A 24198-nucleotide genomic window follows, 5' to 3' on the forward strand; every position below is an offset into this window, starting at 1 on the left:
TATATGAATAGTTAGATACTAAAGAAGACCTTTTGATGTCATGGGTTTGATATTAAGTGGTGTAGGGTTCACCCTTATCTGAATTGATCTTTGTCCAACTCCATCTTCTGCCCATACTGTTTCCAAGAAATGGCTTTTCTCGCCATCACTGAGAAAGAGCTTTTTAATGTTATTTGATATAATTTTCCTACTTTACAGTCATCTCATCAGACATTCCCCATGATATGCCTCATCTAAATCTATTCCTCAAAACCTTAATCCTATTATTTCCCATTAATCAGCTGACATTGATCATTAACAGATAACCACCATCCTCAGTATTTAACAGATTTGAGATTTTATCATGCGTTATCATGTAGGATGTTATAAAAATCCCCATTATTAGCTACCTTTCCATTCTTTTCTTGAAACTCCCCAATCCCCCAAAACTTACTCCTATCTAAGAATTAAGGAGCAACATAGACTTAGCTGACATTTCTGAGGAGGGACTGAGGAGAGATTTACCCTGTATGCTTCCCAGTGAAACCACCTGAAATTGTTCATAAGTCATTGATCTTCTCTGTAGTTGTCTTTTTTTCATGGGTGGACACCAAAGATCCCTTCTTTCTTTCCCTTTGAAGCATTCAGCTTTTGTGTTTTCTTTTACCACACTTTACAGAGCAATTCCTACTCTGCCCCTAAACTTGCAGATTCCACTCACCTCCCTTAACAATAAAATGAAACACCAGTAGTTAACAGGACCCATTCTCCTTAGAAGCCAGATTAGTAACCCGCTGCAATAATCAGAGAATGTCCTTTGGACGCCTTTTGTATTTGAAGAGATGATAGTGAGAATTTTACAAAACTGATTGAAGATATTAAGATTTTTAGTTGTTCCTCAGTGGGAAGATTGATCTACAGTTACATAGTTTACCATTACAGGAAGCAGAAGTATCTCCCTTACTATTCATAGACAGTTGCTTAAAAAATTGAAGAGTTAAGCATACCTATTTCACAGTTTTCTATATTGTTTTAAACCGTGGAACATTTCCATAACCTCAAGAGAGTATGGTATTGACTATGTGAAGATCGAAGTTAGGTATTTCCTTAGTGATGGAAGAGGAGAGTGAACTTTGGATGGAAATGTATCTTTCTTTTTACTGTAAATAGATACCATGATAATGCTAATGGAGAGTTCTTATAAAATAAGAAAGTTACAGATCCTGTATGAAATAAGCTTCCTTTGGTATCTTTTTTTTTTTTTTCTTTTTCTTTTTGAGATGGAGTCTCGCTCTGTTGCCTAGGTTATAGTGTAGTGACTCGATCTTGGCTCACTGCAACCTTTGCCTCCCAGGTTTAAGCCATTCTCCTGCCTCAGCCCCCCAGGTAGCTGGGACTATAGGCACATGTTACCACACCCGGCTAATTTTTGTATTTTTGGTAGAGACGGGGTTTTACCATGTTGGCTAGGTTGGTCTCAAATCCTGGCCTCAAGTGATCCACCCACCTCATCCTCCCAAAGTGCTGGTTTTACAGGCATGAGCCACCGTGCCTGGCCTGGCCTGGCCTGGTATCAACTCTTTACAAGACATTAACAAATCTGATTTATTTTTGCTATAATTATGTTGTTATTGAAGTAGGTATAAACCTAAGGACTTAGATCAAACAAAATCATGCTTTTTATCTTTTTTAAGACAGGGCCTCACTCTGTCGCCCAGGCTAGAGTGCAGTGGCACAATCTCAGCTCACTGCAACCTCTACACCCCCCACTCCCCAGCTCAAGCAATCCTCCCACCCCAGCCTCCTGAGCAGCTGGGATGACAGGAGGGCACTACCATGCTTTACTAATTTTTTAAGGTTATTGTAGAGATGAAATCGCCCTATGTTGCCCAGCCTGGTCTCAAACTCCTGGGTTCAACCAATCCTCCCACTTTGGTCTCCCAAAGTGGATTATAGACATGAGGTCATATCTGGGATTATAGATATGAGCCACCACACCCAGTCTGTTTCTTTTTTTTAATAAGAAGGATTTTCAATACCTAACTGATCTCTACCCTCCTTTAATAGGAATCTGTGTTTTGTGGAAAATTACAGGTAGGCTTTATTGTTCATGATGTATGTATCCTTGCTACCTATAGAAATTGGAGAGGGTTAGAATAAGTTCTATTATTAATAGTGGGAGTTGCCTGTGCCTTTTTTTTTTTTTTTTTTTTTTTTGAGATGGAGTCTCACTCTGTCATCCAGGCTGGGGTGCAGTGGTGCAATCTCGGCTCACTGCAACCTCTGCCTCCCAGGTGCAAGCGATTCTCCTGCCTCAGCCCCCTGAGTAACTGGGACTACAGGTGCCCACCACCACACCCAGCTAAGTTTTGTATTTTTAGTAGAGACTGAGTTTCGCTATATTGACCAGGCTGGTCTCAAACTCCTGATCTTGTGATCCTCCCGCCTCGGCCTCCCAAACCTGTGCCATTTTTTAAGCCAAATAGTATTTTCATAGACTTGATAAGTTTCAAAAACTATTTGCCCCATTATCTACCCCAGTGAAATACTGAGCATAAATATATTTTATTGAACAGTTACGAAATTGGTATGAGATTTTGTACTTGAATATATCTTAACAGGAAACAGGTTAGATATCTGTTAAGGCCAAACAAAGCTGTACTTTTATCCTTGGCGGTTCGTATATCAGATTGTTTGGTGGTGCTCACACTTCATTAAAAGCTGTAAGTAGAAACTGCCAGTTTCATAAATGGTCATGAATCACTTGAAAGTTTTTGTAGTTACAGAGGCAGAAAAAAACCTAGAGAGAAAATATTTATATATCATTTAAGTTACATCATATTATTTATTTTTATTTTGTTTTTATTTTTATTTTTTTTTTGAGACAGAGTCTTGCTGTTGCCCAGGCTAGAGTGCAGTGGTACAATCTCAGCTCGCTGCAACCTCTGCCTCCTGGGTTCAAGCGATTCTCCTGCCTCAGCTTCCCAGGTAGCTGGGATTACAGGCACGCACCACCATGCCCAGGTAATTTTTGTATTTTTAGTAGAGACAGCGTTTCACCATGTTGGCCAGGCCGGTCTCGAACACCTGAGCTCAGGTGATCTACCCGCCTCACCCTTCCAAAGTTCTGGGATTACAGGCTTGAGCCACTGTGCCCGGCCTTAAATTACATTATATTATTTTATGTATTTAGTTTTTTAGAGATGGAGTCTCACTCTGGCACCTAGGCTGGAGTGCAGTGGCATGATCTCGCCTCACTACAACCTCTGTGTCCTGGGTTCAAGCAATTCTCCTGTTGTAGCTTCCTGAGTAGCTGGGACTACAGGCATGCGCCACCACAGCCAGCTACTTTTTGTATTTTTAGTAGAGATGGTGTTTCACCCTTTTGGTTAGGCTGGTCTCAAATTCCTGACCTCAGATGATCCACCTGCCTCGGCCTCCCAAAGTGCTGGGTTTACAGGCGTGAGTCACCATGCCCAGCCTACGTCATGTAATTTTATAAAGGAATGGTGGAAAATGAAATATTGTGCTCCAACTGAGGTGTGGCACAGAAAACTAGGGCAACACTTACTTTTAGAAATATCAAGTGTTATTCACTGTTTTAGAATTAATTACATAATTATCTACCAGAACACGAAGATCCCAGGGTACCTTAATGGAAACACTACATTTCCAAATAAAATAATAATAATTATCACCTACTGTATTCAGAGTGCTTTATTAGCTGTAATTTTTTAACTCCCCACATCTCTGTGTGTAAATAAACATCACTAAGGAGATTAATCTTTTCTATACTTTAGAAATAATAAAACTAAGGCAGAGAAATTGATGTGAATGATAAATTAGGCATTGTGGTCTTGAATCATTTAAAGAGGCAGGTATTCAATGGGAACAATAGATGCTAACGAAGTACAAAAATCATTCTTGCAACTATTCATAAATTACTAGTTGGTAATTAATTAAAAGTATTACCTTTCTTCCAAAATGAGTGACCGAATCAATTTAAATTTTGTGAACAATGTCACGGCAGCCTTGAGACTATTGGAAATTCCTAAGATGTGACAGAGCTTGCTTTAGAATCACCATCCCAGGCACATGGTAGCTACACGAAGTTGTATGTCATTAAAACCATTGGATTGGGAGACTGAAGAGATGTAATACATTGAATGTCACAAAGTTTGATTGGGGGATAAATCTAGGTTTATACACCACATCTTGCCAACAGAACAATGCTTTGTTTTCAGTGGAACAGTAGCAGTCTGTTACTGTTTTCAGTGAAACACTTGCAGTCTGTTAAGATGGCCATGAAAGTGTTAGGTAGAAACTATGGGTCTCCGAGACACTTGATGCCCCTTTATACGACTGTAATCACTAAGGTGAAAACTGCCATTGGAACAGACTGTTAGAGAGTCAAGGAAAACTAAAACCATCCCTAAAACAGTATAGCAAAAAGTCAAGGTGAAATGTGGTGGGTCAGGCACAAGTCATGAGCCTACAAAGTAGAGGGATGTTCTCTGATACAGTGTTCCAGAACTGCAGTCATTAGAGAGAGAAAAAAATGTGTGATTAATGCCCATTTGGGAAGAATCTGAGGCAGAAGGAGGCTAGCCAGCTAAACTTCATTTGGGAAGATAAGTAAGACAAATAGTGACCTTGCAGAGATCCGAAACAGCTCTGCTACAGGGCCATTTGAACGAAAGAATGAACACATTCTAGCCTGACTCTGCCAAGCTACTCTGAAATGGTTGGAAGTGGAGAGAGAAAAGTGCTTTGAGATTTCATCATAGAAAGATCGTTGGTGAATGGACCAGACATTTAGGTTAGCTCTGCATTTCTTATGCTATTGAATTTATTTTCTATGGTGAGAATCTTTTTGTCTGATGGCACTCATAGCCTAAGATAATGGATGCACAATACACATGAAGGGTCTGAGTTCATTTGGATAGTATAGTGGGAAGGAATAAAATGTTTCTTCTCAGTACAATTTGCTCCCGAAGTTAGAATCATTCACTGTTGGAAGATGATGATGATTCGTCTTCCTGATAGACAATTGGAAAAAAATTCCACACTATCTTACATACCCCTCTAGTTGAGGGATAGGGATTTGTTGAGACCATAAAAACTATTTGCTCATTATTCACCTATCCTTGAGAATTGAACCCTTAGCTTCCATTTGAATTAAACTTCTGCTCAACTGATCAAAAGTTCTTTTTGACAGTACAGTACTCAAGGAATTACTGATTCTTATACCTAAGAATGAAAGAAACAAAAAGACGTGCCATAAAAGGTTCAAACTTCACATTAGAGATGCCATAAAAGGTTCAAACTTCAAACCATAAGATCTAATTATAAAATCACCGTTAACAGGAACATAGTTTAGAAAAACTTCTAAATTTATACTAAAATAAAAATAAATATTTAGACTTAGTTGTTATATCTAATCTACATAAGATCAAACTTGTCATGTCACCAGTTTTGAACTGGTGAAAGTACACTTAAAATATATGTGAAAGCTCTATGTTTTTGCATTTCTAAGGGTGGAGAGAAGGCATAGCATTTTATAAATAGTGTGAGATTGAGAAGAACTTTGTAACTTTAATGTTTAATTGTTATATTTATTAGATAAGTATGTTATATTTATACATATTTATATATAATATAGTCTTTTTTATATTATATATACATAAATATATAATATATTTTATTATATATAATATATATTTTATATATATGTGTGTGTATGTATATATATAAGCTGGGCAATTCTAAGGAAAATTCAAACCAAAAAACTTGTGGCCAGCTAAATTATCTTTCCAATGAGCTGAAAAAAACCAAATGCTCTTCCTTTGCCTCCCTAACACCCTCTAGATCTTCCTTTGTGGACAGCATGCCATTCTTCTCTTTTGCCTTTCCCGACTATTGTAATTTAGGTACCCGCCTTTTCCAGCTGCATGGTGATGGGTTCTTGCTTTTTTCTTCCTCCTCCCAACTTTTGATCCTCTCTGAATACATTTCACAGACGACCATCTTCCAAAATAACAGCATCAATTAATTTTTTAACTTAAAAAAATCTTCTTTAGCCCTGATTCTGCCCTCTCCATTGATGTCTAGTGTGTGTGGAAGAGGCTGTGCAGAGACTGATAAGCCCCCATTTGTGAAGGTGCTTCAGTTCGCAAGGCCTTTGAGGCACTCACAAATGGCGCTGTTTTCTCAGCCAGCCCCGGCTCCTGGTGATTCGATGATTTATTCAGCCAGCCCTGGCTCCTGGTGATGTGGCCCACACATCTCACAGGGCTCTAATAACTGAGCCACAAGACAGCCGCTGAGCGACGGGAAGCAGCCTTTCTTCTGTGCCCGAGACTGGAAATCGGTCTTTGTTTTTGATTTTGAATAGATAACAGTTTGTTCCTTGACGTTTTATCTCAGTTAACTATTAAGGTTTCTCACCACACTTCTGTCCCGTTTTGCAGAATCTGATGACCTCCGAGGGGTCCCTGCACTCAGCCATCAAAGTGCTCCTGCCCCGCTGGACGCTCACAATTCAATGGTAGATGCAGGTGGAGGTGAGAACATCACCCAGCTTCCCCAGGAGCTTCCTCAGATGATGGCTGCAGGTAAATGCCAGCGGCCAGCACAGGACACAAACAAGGCTTTTTTGAGTTCTTAGCGGAAAACTTGGCCCACCTTGAAAAATATGCATTGAACCAGGAGCCTGGGCCCTTGAAGAAATCAGTCTGTAGAACTAGTAACAATGAAAGAGCACTAAGTCAAATTTGACACATTTTTCTGTTTTGTGTTGGGTTTTCTTAAGCTTTGTGCTACTTGTTTTTAAAGTTTATTTATTTAGAAATCTTTCAGAAAAGTCACTTTAGGTAGACACCTGCATTTCTTAATGTAATAATGTAAAAGTTTGTAAAGGAGGGAATAGGTTAGGAGGTAACACTTAATAAATTCAGTCAGGACCAGTTCTCCTGCTTGACAACGATTTTCTTATTAGATAGAAGGCCTGCCTGCTCAAGAATTACACCTAGAAACAGTAAGCCAATTAACTTGTTTTACCAAGAGAGTATTACTGCTTTGCCTCTCAGCCTTGTGACTTAACTAATGTTGTTTCACTGGGAGAAAGAAACAATTCTTCAATTTTTTTCCAGAGGTACCTCCTTAATAGCATGCTGTGTATAATATAAAGTACATGTCATTAAGTTTTCTCCCAGAAAGTATTTGGAAACACTTTATGTTTATGTCTAGAGAAAACATTGCTGTAGATTATAGTTTTTTTATTTTTTTGTAGTTTGGGAATGTGCTAAATGAAGCCTCACATCTCTAGAAATGTGATTTTCTTTAAAACAAACACCCTTGCCTATGAACTCTAAATCATGGTTTGTTTTTCCCCACAGCAGCTGATGGTTTGGGGAGTATAGCAATAGACACGACCCAGCTCAACATGTCCGTGACAGATCCCACAGCCTGGGCTACAGCCATGAATAACCTGGGCATGGTTCCCGTGGGGTTGCCTGGACAGCAGCTCGTGTCTGGTAAGCTTTCTCCTGGTTTCAGAGATGCTTGCAGCAGTACCGAAGGGTGTAGGTGACAGGTGCCTGGTAATCTCTCTGCACTGCGAGTGATGGACATGGTCTTTTATTTATGACTGGGGCATGTTTGGCAAGTTGTACTTGAGATTCTTTTCCTCATCACCTTTCTCTTCTACCTAATAGCTGTTCTCAGAAAAAAACATGCTAACTATCATTGCTATACACAGTCTTGCAACATCAATTGCATTTCTTAAAATTGGTAAATAGAATGGCTAATATTTGTTTTCCAATTTGCAAAACTCATTCACTTACATTATCCCATTTGATTGCACTGTCTTCCCTTTATGATAGGTAGATATTTCTTGTTGTTATTGCTCTTGTTAATGTTTCCGTTTTACAAATAGAGAAACAGAAGAGCAGAGTTTAGGTGCCTTTTCCACACTGAAGTGGCAGAGCTATAAACTCAGCTCAGGTGACACTAAATTCCCTGTTTTCTGTCCACCACATGGTGGAATCATAATACAATGCATGCATTCAGTAGAGAAAATGTTTAGAAATATCACAAAGTCAAAAGTCATCTAAAAGATTTAATCATTGAATTTAACAGGTGTTTGCTGAGGATTTTACATGTGCCCTGTAAAAAGTGCTTTGAGAAATAGAATAAATATATCTGTATATAAGTGTCTTTGAAGAGCCTTTCTCTCTAACTTGAAAAAACAAAACAAAACGCCAACACCTGCAAAACAATGATAAAGCTGATGTGTAGAGTCAGGTGTGTTAAGTAGTGGTGCAGACTGGGAATGTAGTAATCAGATCAGTCACTGGGGCTTTGAGGAAAGATGTTATCAGGAAGCTGGGGCTTGCGCTAAGTCTGGAGAAACGAGTAAGATTTATATATGCACTCACTCATTCATTCATTCAACAAATATTCATTGAGCCGCTGTCCGGGTGCAAGGGCTCCCGCAGTAAACAAGACAGGTATGGTCTGCCCTCTCAGAATTTATGGTGGAGAGTTGACAACCAGGCATTATGCAGTAGTCATTGTTACAATGGCAGAAGAAAACTTCACTTTTGGCCATCAAGGTAGGTGACGGTAGATGGTGTTCATTAAGTAGAAACCAATCGCTTTTGGAATGTTGCTAAATTTTACTCCCACATACCTGTGCACTTTATGCTGAGTTGACCAAGCATTTGTTTTTTGTTGTGTTTCTTTTTGGTCAATAGTGGCCATAAATGAAAAATTGCAAATGAATTATAGTAATATATATATGTGTGTGTGTATGTGTACGTGTGTATGTGTATATGTGTATACATACATACACATATATATATATGGTTTCTTTTTTAATATAACGAGAAAGAACATGAAAATGGATAAGAGACTAGGGAAAGTAGGAGGCAAAGGAAATACAAAGGCTGAGTTTTAAAACATTACATTTAGGATATTTATTAAATTCTTCAAAATGCTATCAAATTCTTACAATTGAAGATTAGTCTGCTCTAGGGAGGTGGGTATACATAAATGACATTTTCTGTGGCTTGAACATGTGTTTATCCCAGGCCCCTTTTCCCTAAAGCTTACCTAGACAGATACTTTCTTCTAATAACTTGAGAGTAAAGATTTCTATTTTTCCACCCAAGTTTCCCCAGTTGCCTAATTGAAATATTCAGAAAGCAGAAGTTACTAACTCTTGTCTCACCTCCTACTTCTCTCAGAAACTGTTGTACGACTTCTAGAGTAAGCCAAAACCTTCATAATTCATTATTTTTTCTTGTGATTTTGAGTCTTCTGACGTTTTCACCGTGACCAATTTAAGATTTTCCCAGCAACTTGCCATGAAAAGAATTACAGCCCTACTCGTTATAGAAGATTTACCGTATCTGCCCCGAATTACTTTTTCTATCTCCTGTGTTAGCCAAATTGCTTAAACTGTTTTTGAGCCTTTCAGGGTCTTTCTGGGCTTTCCTTCATCATTTACACAGCCTGATAATTTAACTGCACTTTGCTTTGTTCTCAGGGCCACCAGCCAACTACATTCCTTGATACAATCTCAGGGTCAGGTTCTGTTGTGTTTGGTTAGTGTTTATATATTTTATTCCAGTCTTTTTTCTGTGTATTTCGATCACACTGAATATAACATTTTCTGTTATGCATTTTTAAAATCTTATCCTAAACTATTTTTCCATTGTATTCTTTTATATTAAAAATTTAAAAATAATTCATCAAATCTCCAGATTACTTAACCATTCTGCTATTTACATTTAGGCTGTTTTCATTTTTTCACTGTTAACTAGCCAAGTTTCTTTAAAGAACTTAGTCTCCCTGAGCATGCAAAAACATCTTACCTTTTCTATAAAATGGTGATGGTATCTATTTCATGGAACTGCTGTGAGATTTAAATGGGATAATTTATATAACCTCCATATGGTAAGCATACATTAAATAGTCTTCTTACTCCTTTGTTCTTATTTCTTCCTTTCTCCTTTTTGCTTTTTTTTAAAGCAAATAACACTTTGCTTTAAAACATTGCAGTGGACATTTTTATGGATGGGGCTTTTTAGCTGTTAGAATTATTTCCATTGGATAGGCTCCTACATGTGGAACTAGTAGGTCAAAAGAAATGAGCATTTTCAAGTTTCTTGCTAAGTACTGGTCGATTAATTCCCAACATATACATATGGACTTAATATTTACTAATTTGATATGCAAAAATGGCATCCTATTATTTTATCTTAAATTATTCTATAACTACCCTTGTTTATTTCCTTATTCTCCTTCATTTTCTATTCATATTTTCTCTTTTGCAAACAATTATTCTCTGATAAATGGATAGTATCCATTTATCAGACAGGGTTCTTGGTAATTTTGTTGTTGTTTATATTTGGGCATTTGTTAAACATTTTAATCCTTGGACTTCATATTTCCTGAAAATGTTTATCTAGTCCGGGTTTTGCCTCCTAATGTTGGTTCTTTTTTATGGTTTTTGTATTTAATTTTCCGTTTTTGAATTCTTTATTCCATTTCTAAATGCAGAAAGGTTTGCCCACTCTGGAAGTTGTTATATTCCCTATTTTCCATGCCCCCATTGACTTAAGTCTGCCTTTTATTGTAAATTAAATTCTTATGCATATTTTTGTCTATTTCTGAAATATCTATTCTGTACTACTGATTTATCTATTTTTATTCTAAGACCACGTTGTTTCAGTTCTTATAGTTCTATGTTATGTTTACATGACGTATCTGATGCCCTTTTTACTGTATCCGGTGTGCACCAGTATTGTTTATTTTCCACATAGCCACAGAGCCACGGATGCCACTGCTTGCTCAGGTGTCATGCTGGCCACCTCTGGAGTTCTTCACTGTGAATGCAGAATGTTAAAGGCAGCCTTTAATGTTTCAGAAGGGACTTAAAGATTATTTAGTGTAACCTTCCTTCCAAGAAATCCTCTTTAAAACATTTTTGACAGGATTATGGAGAGGCTGGATTTTATGAGTACTTGGCTTTCTCCCAAAGTTTCTGATATTTCTAAATGACCAACCATTCTTCCCATATTTGTTGAAATTAAACTGACACTAAATCCCTTTCCTCACTGCTTCTTCAGTTTATTGAGAGATTAAAATTATCAGCAAAGCAAGGCATAAAATTTTTATATCATCTGATTTTATCAAAAGGATTTCCCAGGAAATCAAATCCCTCATTACTGTGGCAGCATACCTTTCAGATGTGCTGTCGTGTACTTCCCCAGCGACGCCTCTTCCACTTCCCTCCCCTTTCATCATCACCAAATGTTCCCCACACCGTGATTCTGCTCTCACCTTTATGAATTTCTCTGTTTACCTTCTTCATAGGAAGTGCTACTTGAGATCATTACATTGAATTTGTTCCTTTTATCCCAAATATACCATTATACTGTTATACCCTAATCCTAAATCCCATACTCCAAAGTCCTGGCTGCTCTGTGAGATGATATTTACCTCCATTATTGTTTCTTGTTTGTTGTATTTCCCATACTTTGTTTTGGTTTTGTGAAGTTTTTTTGTTGCCTTTGCCTTTTATTATTGTTGTCAATACTGTGTCCATTGGTGTAGATCCAGGTTTTTTTAAACTAGTCCGTTGGAACATTTGTGTTCCATTGTGGTTGTAAGGTAGAGTGGAGGCATAAGTATTACACTTAGGTGGCCTAACAATGATGGCAAACTCTGGGTTAAACACAGATAAATTGCTTTCTTTGTGGGTTTTCCCAAGGCCTTTACTATGCTAATGTGCAATAAGTAGTTCTCAAAGAGTGGAATCTACTATGTAGAATTCCTAACTTAATTTAGCCTTTAAAAAATGCCTGCATTAGGACAAATACCTAAAGCATGCAGGGCTTAAAACCTAGATGATGGGTTGATAGGTACAGCAAACCACCATGGCACATGTAACAAACCTGCACATTCTGTACATGTATCCCGAAACTTAAAGTAAAATTTAAAAATTAATTAAAAAACAAACTTGTGAGCCTCTCATGAGAAGCAAAAATATTCACTGTGGAGATCCTTCTCCACTACCATCCATCCTTCTATGCCTCATATGATATCCTCTGCATGATCTAGTTTACAATTTTGTTTGTTTATGTTTGTGCTGAACAGTGTCACTCCCTAATCTCAAATTTCAAAATAACTCTCTTGTGGTCAGGTGTTGCCTGAAACCTTCTTCTCAGTTTTCTGTGGCACACGTTGTCCCTTTTCAGGGACACCTCTGGTGTCACAAGTTGAAATCTAGGATATCAAATCCTGAGCTTTGGCACCTCTTGTGTGGCCAGCTGCTCTCTTCCTGTATACCCTAATTTCTTTTCCAAAGTTACAATCATCGACTGGAAGGAGAGCTGAAAAGCAGGAGCTGAGTGCCCAGCTTTTAAGTTTCTTGCCCAGGCCTGCATGGGAACTAATAGTGCTTTCTGAATATTCTCTGGTCATAAGATAATACCTTGCTTTTCTATAAACTTTTTGAAATCTCCTTTCTTATTGTCAACAATATTTCTTTAGCCTTTATTGACTCTGGGGTGATACACATCTTTTACTCCAAGCTTCTTAGCATGCCATTTGTGGTATTTTAAACACATGTTCCAAAAAGACATCATACTTCCAAATTAACAACACAGAGCCACATCCTTAAGCAGTGACTAATTTGGAGCCAACGAAAGACGTCTTCACACTTGTAAGGGTCTATCAGCACCTTTAAGTGTTCCTTTGCTCATACTTCGCCGTTTCTTTTTCAGAAGCCCTGGGTTCACTATCACTGCTTCTGTTTCCTGCCATTCTGAGAAGAACTTAGCTTTCTAACTTTTGGAAGGCTAAGATAGGTTACAAGTCCTTCTCTGTCCCCTTCACTACCCTCTCCCATTCACTGGTATTTCCACTTATTTTCATTCTTCTCTGCTTCCTCAGAGTACTTTTTTCTAATTTCCTTCTTGGGTTGTTTAATCCTCACAGGAACACCTTCATCCTCTTTAATATGCCCAGATATGAAGAGGGATTTGTTAAATCCTTTCATCTCCTCAAGCATCACTCTTTTAACTGAGATTTATTGAGCCAGATGTTATGCTAAATACTGGGAATACAGGACATAGACCTTACTGTCATGCTTTAGAATGGTGGGAGAAACAGGAAAGAGTAAATACACAAATACAAATCAACTTGATAAGTGGTTATGCTATTAATAGATAAAGGGTGCTATAGGATGTCACTGAAGAGAGTTAAGCAGGGGAGTAGCAGGATCAGAATTATATTTTTACAGAGCATGTTTGTAACCCCTATAGAGGACTGATGGGGGTGTGGAAAGGTTGGCAACCAGACAGGAGTTACCCAGATAAGAGACAGTGACGGCAGTAATGCCAGCGATTATCCTGAGCAGTAGAGATGGAGTGATCTGAAGGGACTCATGAGACATTTCATTGTAAAAACCACAGGAATGGATGACTAAGACCACATGGAACATAAGGAGGGTGAAGAACCAACAGTGACCCCTAGGCTTCTAGGCTTGCAAGCTGGGTTAACCATAGAGCCATTTGCTTAGAAGGTGGGGAAGGCTGAAAGAGAAGGGTGGGTAAGATGACTTGTTTCCTTTTGGATATGTTGAGTTTGAGGAAGCTGTTGAAAGAAAAGCTGTGGTGAGCAGGGAGATTTTTGGTCCTGGCATGCAGGAAGGAAGGCCTGATGGAGATGTGGCTTTGGTGGCCACAACATAGGGATGGTTGTTGACACCCTGGGGACCATCATGCCCAGACACACTTCTACTGTGAAATTAGGAAGAAGCTCTCAGATGCTCCTTCAGGTTTCAGCCTACCCTGCAGCCAGGTCTCCAGATCCCTCTCTTGTGTCCCACTACATTTCCACTATTGCAGGGCTCCCAGATTTGAAATGAGAGAAGTGGTCAGAGATAAAAAATGGAATCTGGAAATCCTGCCTGAAACCATCTCTTCAGCTTACAAATACACTCAGGACTGTCCGTTGATAAACCACCCCACATGCTTGTTTTTAAAATGAAAATCATATTCATACCAGCAAAGTTTCTTTCTTGAGTCCCTTCAGATATCAATGGTGGCATTCTCTGACACAAGCATGATGAAGGGGATACAGACAGCCTGGCAGGTACCAGTGGGGGTCTCTAAAGGACGATGCTCAAAGTTCTCTTTTGTTTTTATTTTCCATCTTGTTGAAAGATTTCTCACTATCAAGTGTCAGAAAACAAATAGGCCCTTGACTTATGTTTCGCAATGTATGTACCTGATTTCATGTACTTGTGACAGTTCTGTTACACTCTGTGCAGTTACCCTTTCTTCCCCAGGACATCAGGACAGTACATTCGTACATTTATTTACTCATCACAGTATTACAGTATATTTTACAAGGCACTAGAGGAACAGCAATTGGCATGACCGACCAGTGATGCTCTTATGGAGAACATGTATCTCTAAAGAAGATGTCATCAAATTATTATACAAATGACTAATTATAATTGTGGATGTTATAAAGGGGAATTGGGAGCCTAACTTTGTTTGGAGGTATTGGAGAAGCTTCAGAAAAGGTTCCTCTAAAGTAGTAATATTCAAACTAAGACCTGAAGGATAAATTAGACTTATCTAGTTAGCAGGAGGGAAGAGCAGAAAGAAAGGGAGAATTTGGAAAGATGAGAAAGTTATAAAAGCAGAAAATGTCCTGTTCAAAGACCTGAGATGAAAGGAGCTTAACCCCTTTAAAGAAGAGAAAAGTGGGTGTATGTGGGCCAGAGGTAATCGTTGGGACGGAGTGGGATTTGCAGGTTGGTGCTTAACACAAGTCTGGTGGGATAGGCTGGGGCCAGACCATGCCTTCCAAAGCTTGGAGTACAGACTTTATTTGAAGTGCAAACTACTGAAGTTTTAAGGAGATAAGTGACCTCTGACTCATGTTTTTTGTTTCCTTATTTCTCCTAACAAAAAAGTATCTGACTTGTTTTATAGAGACTGCATTGAAGAATGGCAAGAGGGGAGGCTGGGTTTATATCTAGAAGGCTTCTGTCCAAAAATGGATGGCAGAGGTAGATTGAGCAGAGGTAGATAGCCTAGATATATCCAATGGGACTGGAATATGGAGCACCTACCATGTGCAGGCACTGCCATAGGTGCTACACATGCTCTCCTGGAACTTGCATTCTAGTGCTAAGCTGATGTGTGTGTTTCTACAGTATTTCTTTTGTTTGTTTGTTTGTTTGTTTGTTTGTTTGTTTGAGACAAGATTTTACTCTGTCATCCAGGCCAGAGTGCAATGGCATGATCACAGCTAACTACAGCTTCAACTTCCCGGGCTCAGGTGATTCTCCCCTTCAGCTTCTCCAGTAGCTGGAACCACAGGTGTGTGCCAGCTAATTTTTTTGTATTTTTAGAAAAGATGAGAATTCACACCATGTTGCCCAGGCTGGACTCTCACTCCTGGGCTTGCTTGATCAAGCAATCTGCCCGTCTTGGCCTCCCAAAGTGGTAGGATTACAGGTGTGAGCCACTGCACCCAGCCTGTCTACAGTATTTCTAGAGATAAGAGAATGTGTAAAATCTGTTTTCAGAAAAAGATTTGCTTTGGCCTGTTCCATGTACTATATAAGGTAATTGACATCATTTAAAGCAAATCTAAGATTGTTCTCAAATAACTCTCTACAAATGACAAAAGCCTATATCCTTGTTGGCTAGAGATGTTACAGACTTCTTGTTAAATGCTTAACATAATATAGTCAGTTTTCTATTCCATGTAATGAATAAGATAAAGTTACTTGCTTCGTATTAGATCGACCTCTTCTGAATTATTAATGTAAAAATTTTTTTGCCCTATGTATACCACAACAAATACATATATATTTAAATTCTATTCTAGTTTGCACCTCTTGATTAGCTTAATCTTTATTTGCTCTGTTGTACTCCAGTGTATGTACTACTCATTAGCCTTTTGAACTATGCTGGCCACATTCTTATTCACTAGACTAAAGCTAGAGAAAATATTTTTAAATAATTGCATGTATATATGCACATGTATTAAATATATACTCTACAATATATAATTTTTATATGTGTGTATATATCACAAATACATACATTCCCTAATTTTCTTGATCAGTATCTTTAATAGCCCGATGAGCTGAGGGAAAATATTTGCATTCCACACTAGGAAATTGTATCCTCTGCTCAGAGTGGACATTCCAATTCAGCAGAGAATAGAAAGAAAAGCCAGACAATTAAATTCCCATATTAAAATGAGTTTGAGTGTTTCTATACTGATATAAGTGTGTGTATATATGTGTGTGCATGCATGTAAATTGTTGTGTATTGGATTTTTGCATTGGGTCAATGTCAAAGTCTTTTATTTGTAACTATGGATTAATTGCATAGGGGACTTCTCTTCCATATCCATTGTTTGCTTTTATTTCCTTTTATTATTCTGCAGCCTGCCCTATAGTTTACAGTGTGTTACATACTGCATTCTTGAATTGTAAGCACATGTCATTTATGTGCTAATATAATTATTCTATCATCTGTCTAATAGACTGTGCTGGACTTCTTCTATGGGAAAGAACTGTAGCTAATCATCTTTGTATTTCCTCTATCATTAAAGTTGGGTGCTTGGTAACTATATAGTTGAATGAATATGTAATTTGGTTCATTTATATAAATAATTACATAAAATGCATAATACCTGGAAAAGTCACTTTTATACTTGGTCCTTAGACTATCTAAACTGTAGTTTTTATGTCTTCGATCAGTTAGATATGAAGAGTAACTATGACTTCTAGCCCCCTTATTTGACATCCATGATTTATTTTTCCCATAATTGAGCATTATGTTTTCAGATTCCTTGTTTTATAAAAATGTGTCTTTCCTGTCTGTCTTTATCATGATTATGCTTTCATCTACCTTCTTGCACAGATGGAGTATATTTATAATAGCTGTTTTAGTGTACTTATCTACTGATTCTATTATCTGTGACATTTCCGAATCTCTTTCTTAATTGATTTTTATCCTTATGATAGGTCTTATTTTTCTGTTTCTTTGCATGCCTACTAATTTATTATTGGTTGCCAGACATTGTGAATTTTATGTTGTCAGGTGCTGGACTTTTTCTTTTTCTTTCCTTTTTTGTCTTCCTTAAAATATTTTTAAGATTTTTTTTTTTTTTTTCCCCCGAGATGCAGTCAGGCTCCTTGGAAACAGTTTGATTCTCTCAAGGCTTTGATTTTATACTTGGGTTAATGGATTTAAGCAACCTTTAGATTGGAGATAATTTCATCCCATTTCTGAGGCAAAACACTTCTGGGAACTCTTTACTGGTATATTGCAAGGTTTCTTCTCTCTGGATCTTGGGAACTTGAGCTACTCCCTGCCCTTTGTGAGCTTCCGAAAGGTTCCATCGGTGGCTTTTGCCCCAGCCTTCGCACTTCCCTCTCAGCCTCTCCTGATCAACATGCAGCCACAGACTCTGAGAGGACCTCTGAAGATCTCCAAAGCTCTCTGTCTCTGATTGGCCCCTTCCTCTCTTGTACTCTGCCCTGAAATTTCCAGGAGCATTGGTCTTCTCAGATGTCGAATTCAGACAGACCTCGGGCTCTGTTGTTTCTCTTCCTTGCTTTAAACCCTGGAAACTTTCTGGACAGTGGCAGGGACTATCATAAGTTTCACTTCATTTATTTCCCCTCTCTCAATGATCACTGTCCTGCACCTCTTGTTGTACAGTATCTGAAAACCATCATTTCATATATTTTGTTTGATTTTTGAGTTGTTTAAAGTAGGAGAATAAATTCTATCCTCGTTACTTCCTGGTGGCTGGAAGCAGAAGTTTACAGACAAAGTCTTTTTAAAATGAATGTACATATTCCCTAGGGATATAAGAAGTTAATCTGAGGCTATGATATGAGTGACTTTACTAGGAATACTAAAAAGAATAGCAATAAAACCTATCATTATTTGGCACCTAATATGTGACAAATACTCTAAACATCTTGCATCATTGAAGCCTCTGCTAGCTAAATACTATTAACACCATTTTATAGATGAGGGAACTGAGTTTAGGTGATGTGAATTAACTTACCCAAGATTACTCAGCTGGAAGGAAACGGTGCTGGAATTGATAACCAGGTTTGTCTGCCTAAACTGTTTCCACTATATTAGGATTTGGGGGCAGATGGTTAAAGCAGAACCTCCTATGTTTTTGACCTTAGTCCAGCTCTATCTTTACACTTTTGTTTTTAAAATAAATACCTTGGGTGGAAATACGTCATTGGTGGTGGGGGTAGGGGAGAATCGTAGACATTTCTTTGTATTACATTGAAATTTAAAGATTTCAATTATTTAATTATTATGCATATCGCTTTTTGTTGTCTTTGAGTGCTGCAGATTTCTATTTTCGAACCTGGGTCCTGTGATCTAGATATTGTACTAAAGTTGAACCAGGAACAACTTAGTAACATAAAGTGGACTTCTATGAGTAACACCATGGTGGTCATGTACTCAGGTTTATGACAATAACCAAAAAGTGATCATCAGTTTGGGAGAGAATATATACATTGCAGTCTGAAAGCAAGTAACACTCTCTCAAAGAAAACAGAAACTTGGAATTTTTAATGTTTAACACGAATGAGATGGACTTGAGTGAACCTGCGTACATCCTGCATGGGAAATCCAGAATGCAGAGCAGGTGGGAGTGCTGATTTGGTAACTCAGGTGGAGGGAGTTCCTGGCTAATGGATTCCATTTCTCAGAAAAGGATAGGCAAGGTCAGCTGCTGAGGATGAGTAGGCTGATGAGGAATGGAAAGTTGGAAGAGAAGGGAGAACGCTGGAAGGTTTCACTGGGGGAGAGACGGGAAGCTGACCAGAAAAATATGGTAAGCTGTCTGGACACTCTTTGAGAGCCCTGCATGGTTTTCTCCAGCACTTTTGTGTCCTCCCAATAGGCAGGCACGGAGAGGGAAGGTGGGGTTTATCCAAGGTTGGATTTTAACAGGTGGGGAGAATGAAAGGCTAAAGGCACGAAGAAGGCATGAGCATTTTCAGGAGAGTAATTTCGGAGCTGGACTACACACTCTTACAAGAGTGGGGGTGGAGCCACGGAAAAAGGGCTGGGTTGATGGGGCAAGAAAGTGGAGGGGTGCTTGGATGGGCAGAACTGAGGACGGCAAGCAGAGGGTTGGAAAGGTGGGAAAGTGCAAGGACAGAGGGGCGTTTGCCCATTACAGCAGTATGTGGGGATCCTTCCTGCGGTCTTTTCCAGAGAAAAAAACTTTTCCTTCAACACTGAGGAACTGTCTCTGCAACAGGCAGATGGTGGCTTTAGAACCTGAGGTCTTAGGTTTGAATCCAGGCTTGTTCCCTTAGCTGTGTAAACTTGGGCAAGTGAGTTAACTTCTCTGAATTTGTCTGTAAAGGAGAGGATAATCATCATCAGAGAACTGTTGCCTTTTCTAGAATCGGTAAAGTGTGGTACATAGTAAAGGGATCAAATGTGTTAGTTTGTGTTATCTTCGTTGGAGAGCAGTTTAGGATGGCATGGGGAAGGGGAGAAGAGTGACCTTAGATGACTTCCTATTTTAAGGGAATGAAGAGAGAAAACTTGGCCCCTGTAGAAAATGATCCCCTTGTCCTAACATCCCCTATTGGAGGAGAAGTGACAACCATTCTCTACAAGCCATGTGGAGGCACCCACACGTACCCAATGCACACTCACAAATCATAGCTCTGTGACACTGTAGCTGACCCTTGGACAAAGCCAGGGTTAGGGCTGCTGACCCCACACAGTAAAAAACCTACATGTAAGTTTTGACTCCCCCAAGACTTAACTACCGATAGCCAGATGTTGACCAAAAGCCTCATAATAATGTAAACAGTTGATTAACACATATTTTATATTTATGTGTGTTTTATGCTATATTCTTACAGTAAAGTAAGCTAGAAGAAAAATAAATGTTATTAAGAAACGATAAGGAAGGGGCTGGGCCCAGTGGCTCATACCTACAATCCCAGTACTTTGGGAGGCCGAGACAGGCAGATTGCTTGAGTCCAGGAGTTTGAAACCAGCCTAACCAACATGGTGGTAAAACCCTGCCTCTGAAAAACACACAAACAAACAAACAAACAAACACTGGGGCATGGTGGCATGCACCTCTAGTCCCAGCTACTCAGGAGGCTGAGGCAGGTAAATCTCTTGAGCCTGGGAGATCAAGGCTACAGTGAGCCATGATTGTGCTAGCGTACTCCAGCCTGGGTGACAGAGACAGCCTGTCTCAAAAAAAAAAAAAAATGAAAAAATGATAAAGGAAAATACATTTACTGTTCATCAGGTGGAAGTGGACCATCATAAAGGTCTCCACGCTCCTCGTCTTCATGTTGGGTAGGCTGAGGAGGAGGAGGAAAAGGCAGAGTTGGTCTTGCTGTCTCAGGGGTGTGAGACGTGGAAGAGATGAAGGAGTTGGAAGGGGAGGCAGGAGAGGCAGGCATACTCAGTATAACTTTCATTGAAGAAAACCAGTGAAAAGTGGACCTTCAAAGTTCAAACGCATGTTGTTCAAGAGTCAGTTATATTACAGTATTTTCTAGTCATCTGTTTCAGCATCCTCTGTGGATTTCTGGGCCTATTTTAAACCTTCTAAAACATGAGACCTGGAAACTGCAACTAAAGTTTGAGTCCTTAAAATACCCCAGGTTCTTGGCTGGTGGACAAACAAAAAAAAACCTCATCTGGCCTTGGAATGGGTAGGGAAGCTTGTCTGATGCTACATTTCTGTAGTCTTACTTACAATGCAATTTTACAATAAAAGTAGCTGAGCTGTAAAGTACCTAAAACATAGTTGCATATGCAAATTAAAACTCGTGTATTGAGTATCTGCTACGCTCGAGCACTGTGCGGTGGTCTCAATGTTTGCATATCCCCACATTCATATGTTGAAATCCTAACCCCCAAGGTGATGATATTAGGACATGGGGACTTTGGGTGGTAATTAAGTCATAAAGGCAGAGGCTTCATGAATGAGATCAGTGCCCTTTTAAATGAGACCCAAGAGAGCCCCCTCACTGCTTCCACCATGTGAAGGTGAAATGAGAAGAGGCCATCTATGAGCCAGAAAGTGGGTCCTCACCAGATGGCACATCTTCCAAGTGTCTTGGTCTTGGACTTCCTAGCCTCTGAAAGGTAAGTTTCTGTTGTTTATAAGCTACCTAGTCTGTAGTATTAGTTACAGAAGCTCCCCATAGACTAAGACACACAGTATATAATCTCATTTAATTGGTTATTATCTTGAAAAAAGATGTTTTGGTCATCAAGACAAACATGATTGAGCTGTAATAAACTATATTTTCCTCTTTAACAGGGACGTTATCTTGCTATCTATCATAGAAGATATAATTTTGACCTTGAGGCTTTACTTCTGAATGTTTATGCCTATAGGGCAAAAGGACTCCTTTTCTTTAAGCGGAAGGAGAAATGTGGTAGTCTTAAAGTTCACTAAGTCTTTCTGACCACAAGGGCATCTTTAAAGAAATATTCCTCACTTCACTGGATAGGCGCCTTGTGACCTCCGTCAGTTAATGCATCCTAGCCATTTATTCCATCTCAGCAGGAAAAATGAGCCTCAATATCCTAATGTGAGGTGACTCCAGTCTCCATGGGGACCCTATGCACAGAGTGAATCACTGCTGATGAGGTTCTAACCAGAGACATTTTCATGAACTGTGCAGTCACTCAAAAATGTTCATTTTATACTTTCAAGACTTAGTGGCCTCTCTTGGAAACCATGTATTTGAGAACATCTTTTTGAATTTGTTCATCCCCAGCTGTGAGAAAATACTGCCTAGTCATGGGTAGGAAAAAGGCAATTTAGAAAAATAATAGAGGAAAACGATGATTTCATCCTTTTCTGAATTTTGTATGTCATTCTTGCTGGGGCTTCGCCAGTAGAGGGGCAGGCCAGAGATTCTGCAGGGGCACCAGAGAAGCCCAGTATGCAGCAGGCCTCAGCCACCAGAGAAGACTGGAAAGGGCATGAAAGTGCAGGAAAGGCCACTCAGTATGGCAAGAGGAAAGCACAGGCCCCTGCGCCCTGGAGAGGTGGTGTTGCTCCTACCCTGCTCTGTCACATGGTGGTGAAGCGGCAGTGGGCAAGTTACACAGACTTCAAGGGCCTTGCAGTGCCTAGCTGTCAAAGGCAGGTATTCAGGCTCCCTTAAAGCTCTGACTTTCTAAGACTTAGAGGGAAAAATCTTAAAAATCAAGAACATAAGACATTAATATGCACAATGCTAAAATGACTAATGTCTGGTTAATGTCTGGAAGGAATAAAGCAACATGGTGACTTTTAACAGGAACCACAGGAAGAGTATCTCCTGAAATTAAGGTAATCTTGGCCAGGACTGGTGGCTCACGCCTGTCATCCCAGCACTTTGGGAGGCCGAGGTGGGTGGATCCCCTGAGGTCAGGAGGTCAAGACCAGTCTGGTCAACATGGTGAAACCGTGTCTCTACTAAAAATACAAAAAATTAGCCAGACACGGTGGTGTGCGCCTGTAATCCCAGCTGTTCAGGAGGCTGACACAGGAGAATTGCTTGAACCCGGGAGGCAGAGGTTGCAGTGAGCCGAGATGGTGCCACTGCACTACAGCCTGGGCTACAAGAGCAAAACTCTGTCTAAAAAAAAAAATTAAGGTAATCTTTTTGGTGGGGATGATGTTGTTTGTTTGTGTATCTGGTCTTTAATGGATACAGAGAGCTCCTACAGAGTCAGTCACACATACAGCCATGTGAGTGATGCCGGAGAATCTTTGTAAGGAACTCAAATCTTGCCAGGCTTTGAAGAAACAAGTGGCAAGAAAAGGAAGGACATTTTCCTGCCAGTTTCCAGGCTTTTGACGTAGCAGTGGCATCTGCTGAGTAACCGGTACCGGAGGACAAACATGAAAATGAATAGTAATTTAGATGCTAGCCATTAGATGGTCTCAGTTCAAGCAATCTTCAGAAAAGAGCAGCACAAGTAGAGATTTTCTTATCAGTAAAAGGTAACCGGGGTACATGCTATCTGAAATCTCAAGTAAGTGGCCATTGTTTGTTTTTATTTGTAATTGTTATCATCATGGCTCTATCTGATGACTGAATTTACAGTTCTGTAAAGAAACTTTGTGGAAATATGAACAGGAAAGAACAAGAAATGCATATTTTCTCACCTGCATCCCCTTGGCAAACCTCTTGCTGGTCCTGAGCCCATTGCAGCCTGCGTGGGATGGGCTTCTTCTTTGAATGAGTAAACAAAGTATTCTGCTTTGAACAGCTTCCTGCTGGGCTCCATGCTTGTGGATAAGGCCATGTTTCTTCGGATCACATTCATGAGAACGAAAGCAACACTTGGTTGGGCAAAAATAGCGAAAGTATGGATAATTAAGAATTTATTGTGATATGTTTGTCCACTATATAGGAAGATAATCACACCAACTCAATGTTTGTGGAAATCATAAGATTTGGGAGTTTGAAAGGACTTTAGATAATAATATCTCATGCTAGTTTTGTTTTGTTGTTGGAGACAAAGTCTTACTCTGCCCAGGCTGGAGTGCAGTGGTGCAATCTCGGCTCACTGCAGTCTTGACCTCCCAGGCTCAAGCCATCCAAGTGATCCTCCTACCTCAGTCTCCTGGGTAACTAGGATGACAAACGCACACCACTACACTTGACTAATTTTTATATTTTTGGTAGAGATGGGGTTTCACCGTGTTGCCAGGCTGGTCTTGAACTCCTGAGCTTAAGTGATCTACCCGCCTTGGCCTCCCAAAGTTTCAGGATTATAGGTGTGAGCCACTGCACCCAGCCCTGGAGACAATATTTCGTTTAACCTTAGTGATCTGCCCCACAGTAGTGAATGTGTCACGCTATTCCCATGCTCATGGCAGATGTTGCTAGTCCATCAGAGGACTTTCTTGCTACTGAGGTAGAATGTGTGCTTCCATTGCAACATAGCACTCCAAGGAGCCAACACCAGTTCATATGTGAAGAAATCTGTCTGCCAATCTTTCTACTAACACTGATCTGGTCCAGCCCTTGCATTTTTTTTTTTTTTTTTTTTTTTTTTTCCTGTATTTTTTGAGATGGAGTCTCGTTCTGTCATCCATCCTTCTTGGCAGCCACTTTCCTCATGGAAGCCATGACCA

At 39.5% G+C, this 24198-nt stretch overlaps 1 protein-coding gene across 3 annotated transcripts in view; it reads left to right on the top strand.

Annotated features, from left to right (window-relative positions):
• ENOX1 (ecto-NOX disulfide-thiol exchanger 1) overlaps positions 1 to 24198 on the top strand; it is a 612013-nt gene that overhangs the window by 395185 nt on the left and 192630 nt on the right. For all 3 annotated transcript variants that reach the window (XM_011940311.1, XM_011940319.1, XM_011940300.1), the window contains 2 exons: positions 6450 to 6593; positions 7377 to 7514. In XM_011940311.1, the coding sequence (XP_011795701.1) occupies positions 6524 to 6593; positions 7377 to 7514 (208 nt within the window). In that variant the 5' untranslated portion in view covers positions 6450 to 6523. The remainder of the gene's footprint in view (positions 1 to 6449; positions 6594 to 7376; positions 7515 to 24198) is intronic.

Source organism: Colobus angolensis, unplaced genomic scaffold (genome assembly GCF_000951035.1).
Source record: "Colobus angolensis palliatus isolate OR3802 unplaced genomic scaffold, Cang.pa_1.0 Scaffold101, whole genome shotgun sequence".
Taxonomy (NCBI): domain Eukaryota; kingdom Metazoa; phylum Chordata; class Mammalia; order Primates; family Cercopithecidae; genus Colobus; species Colobus angolensis.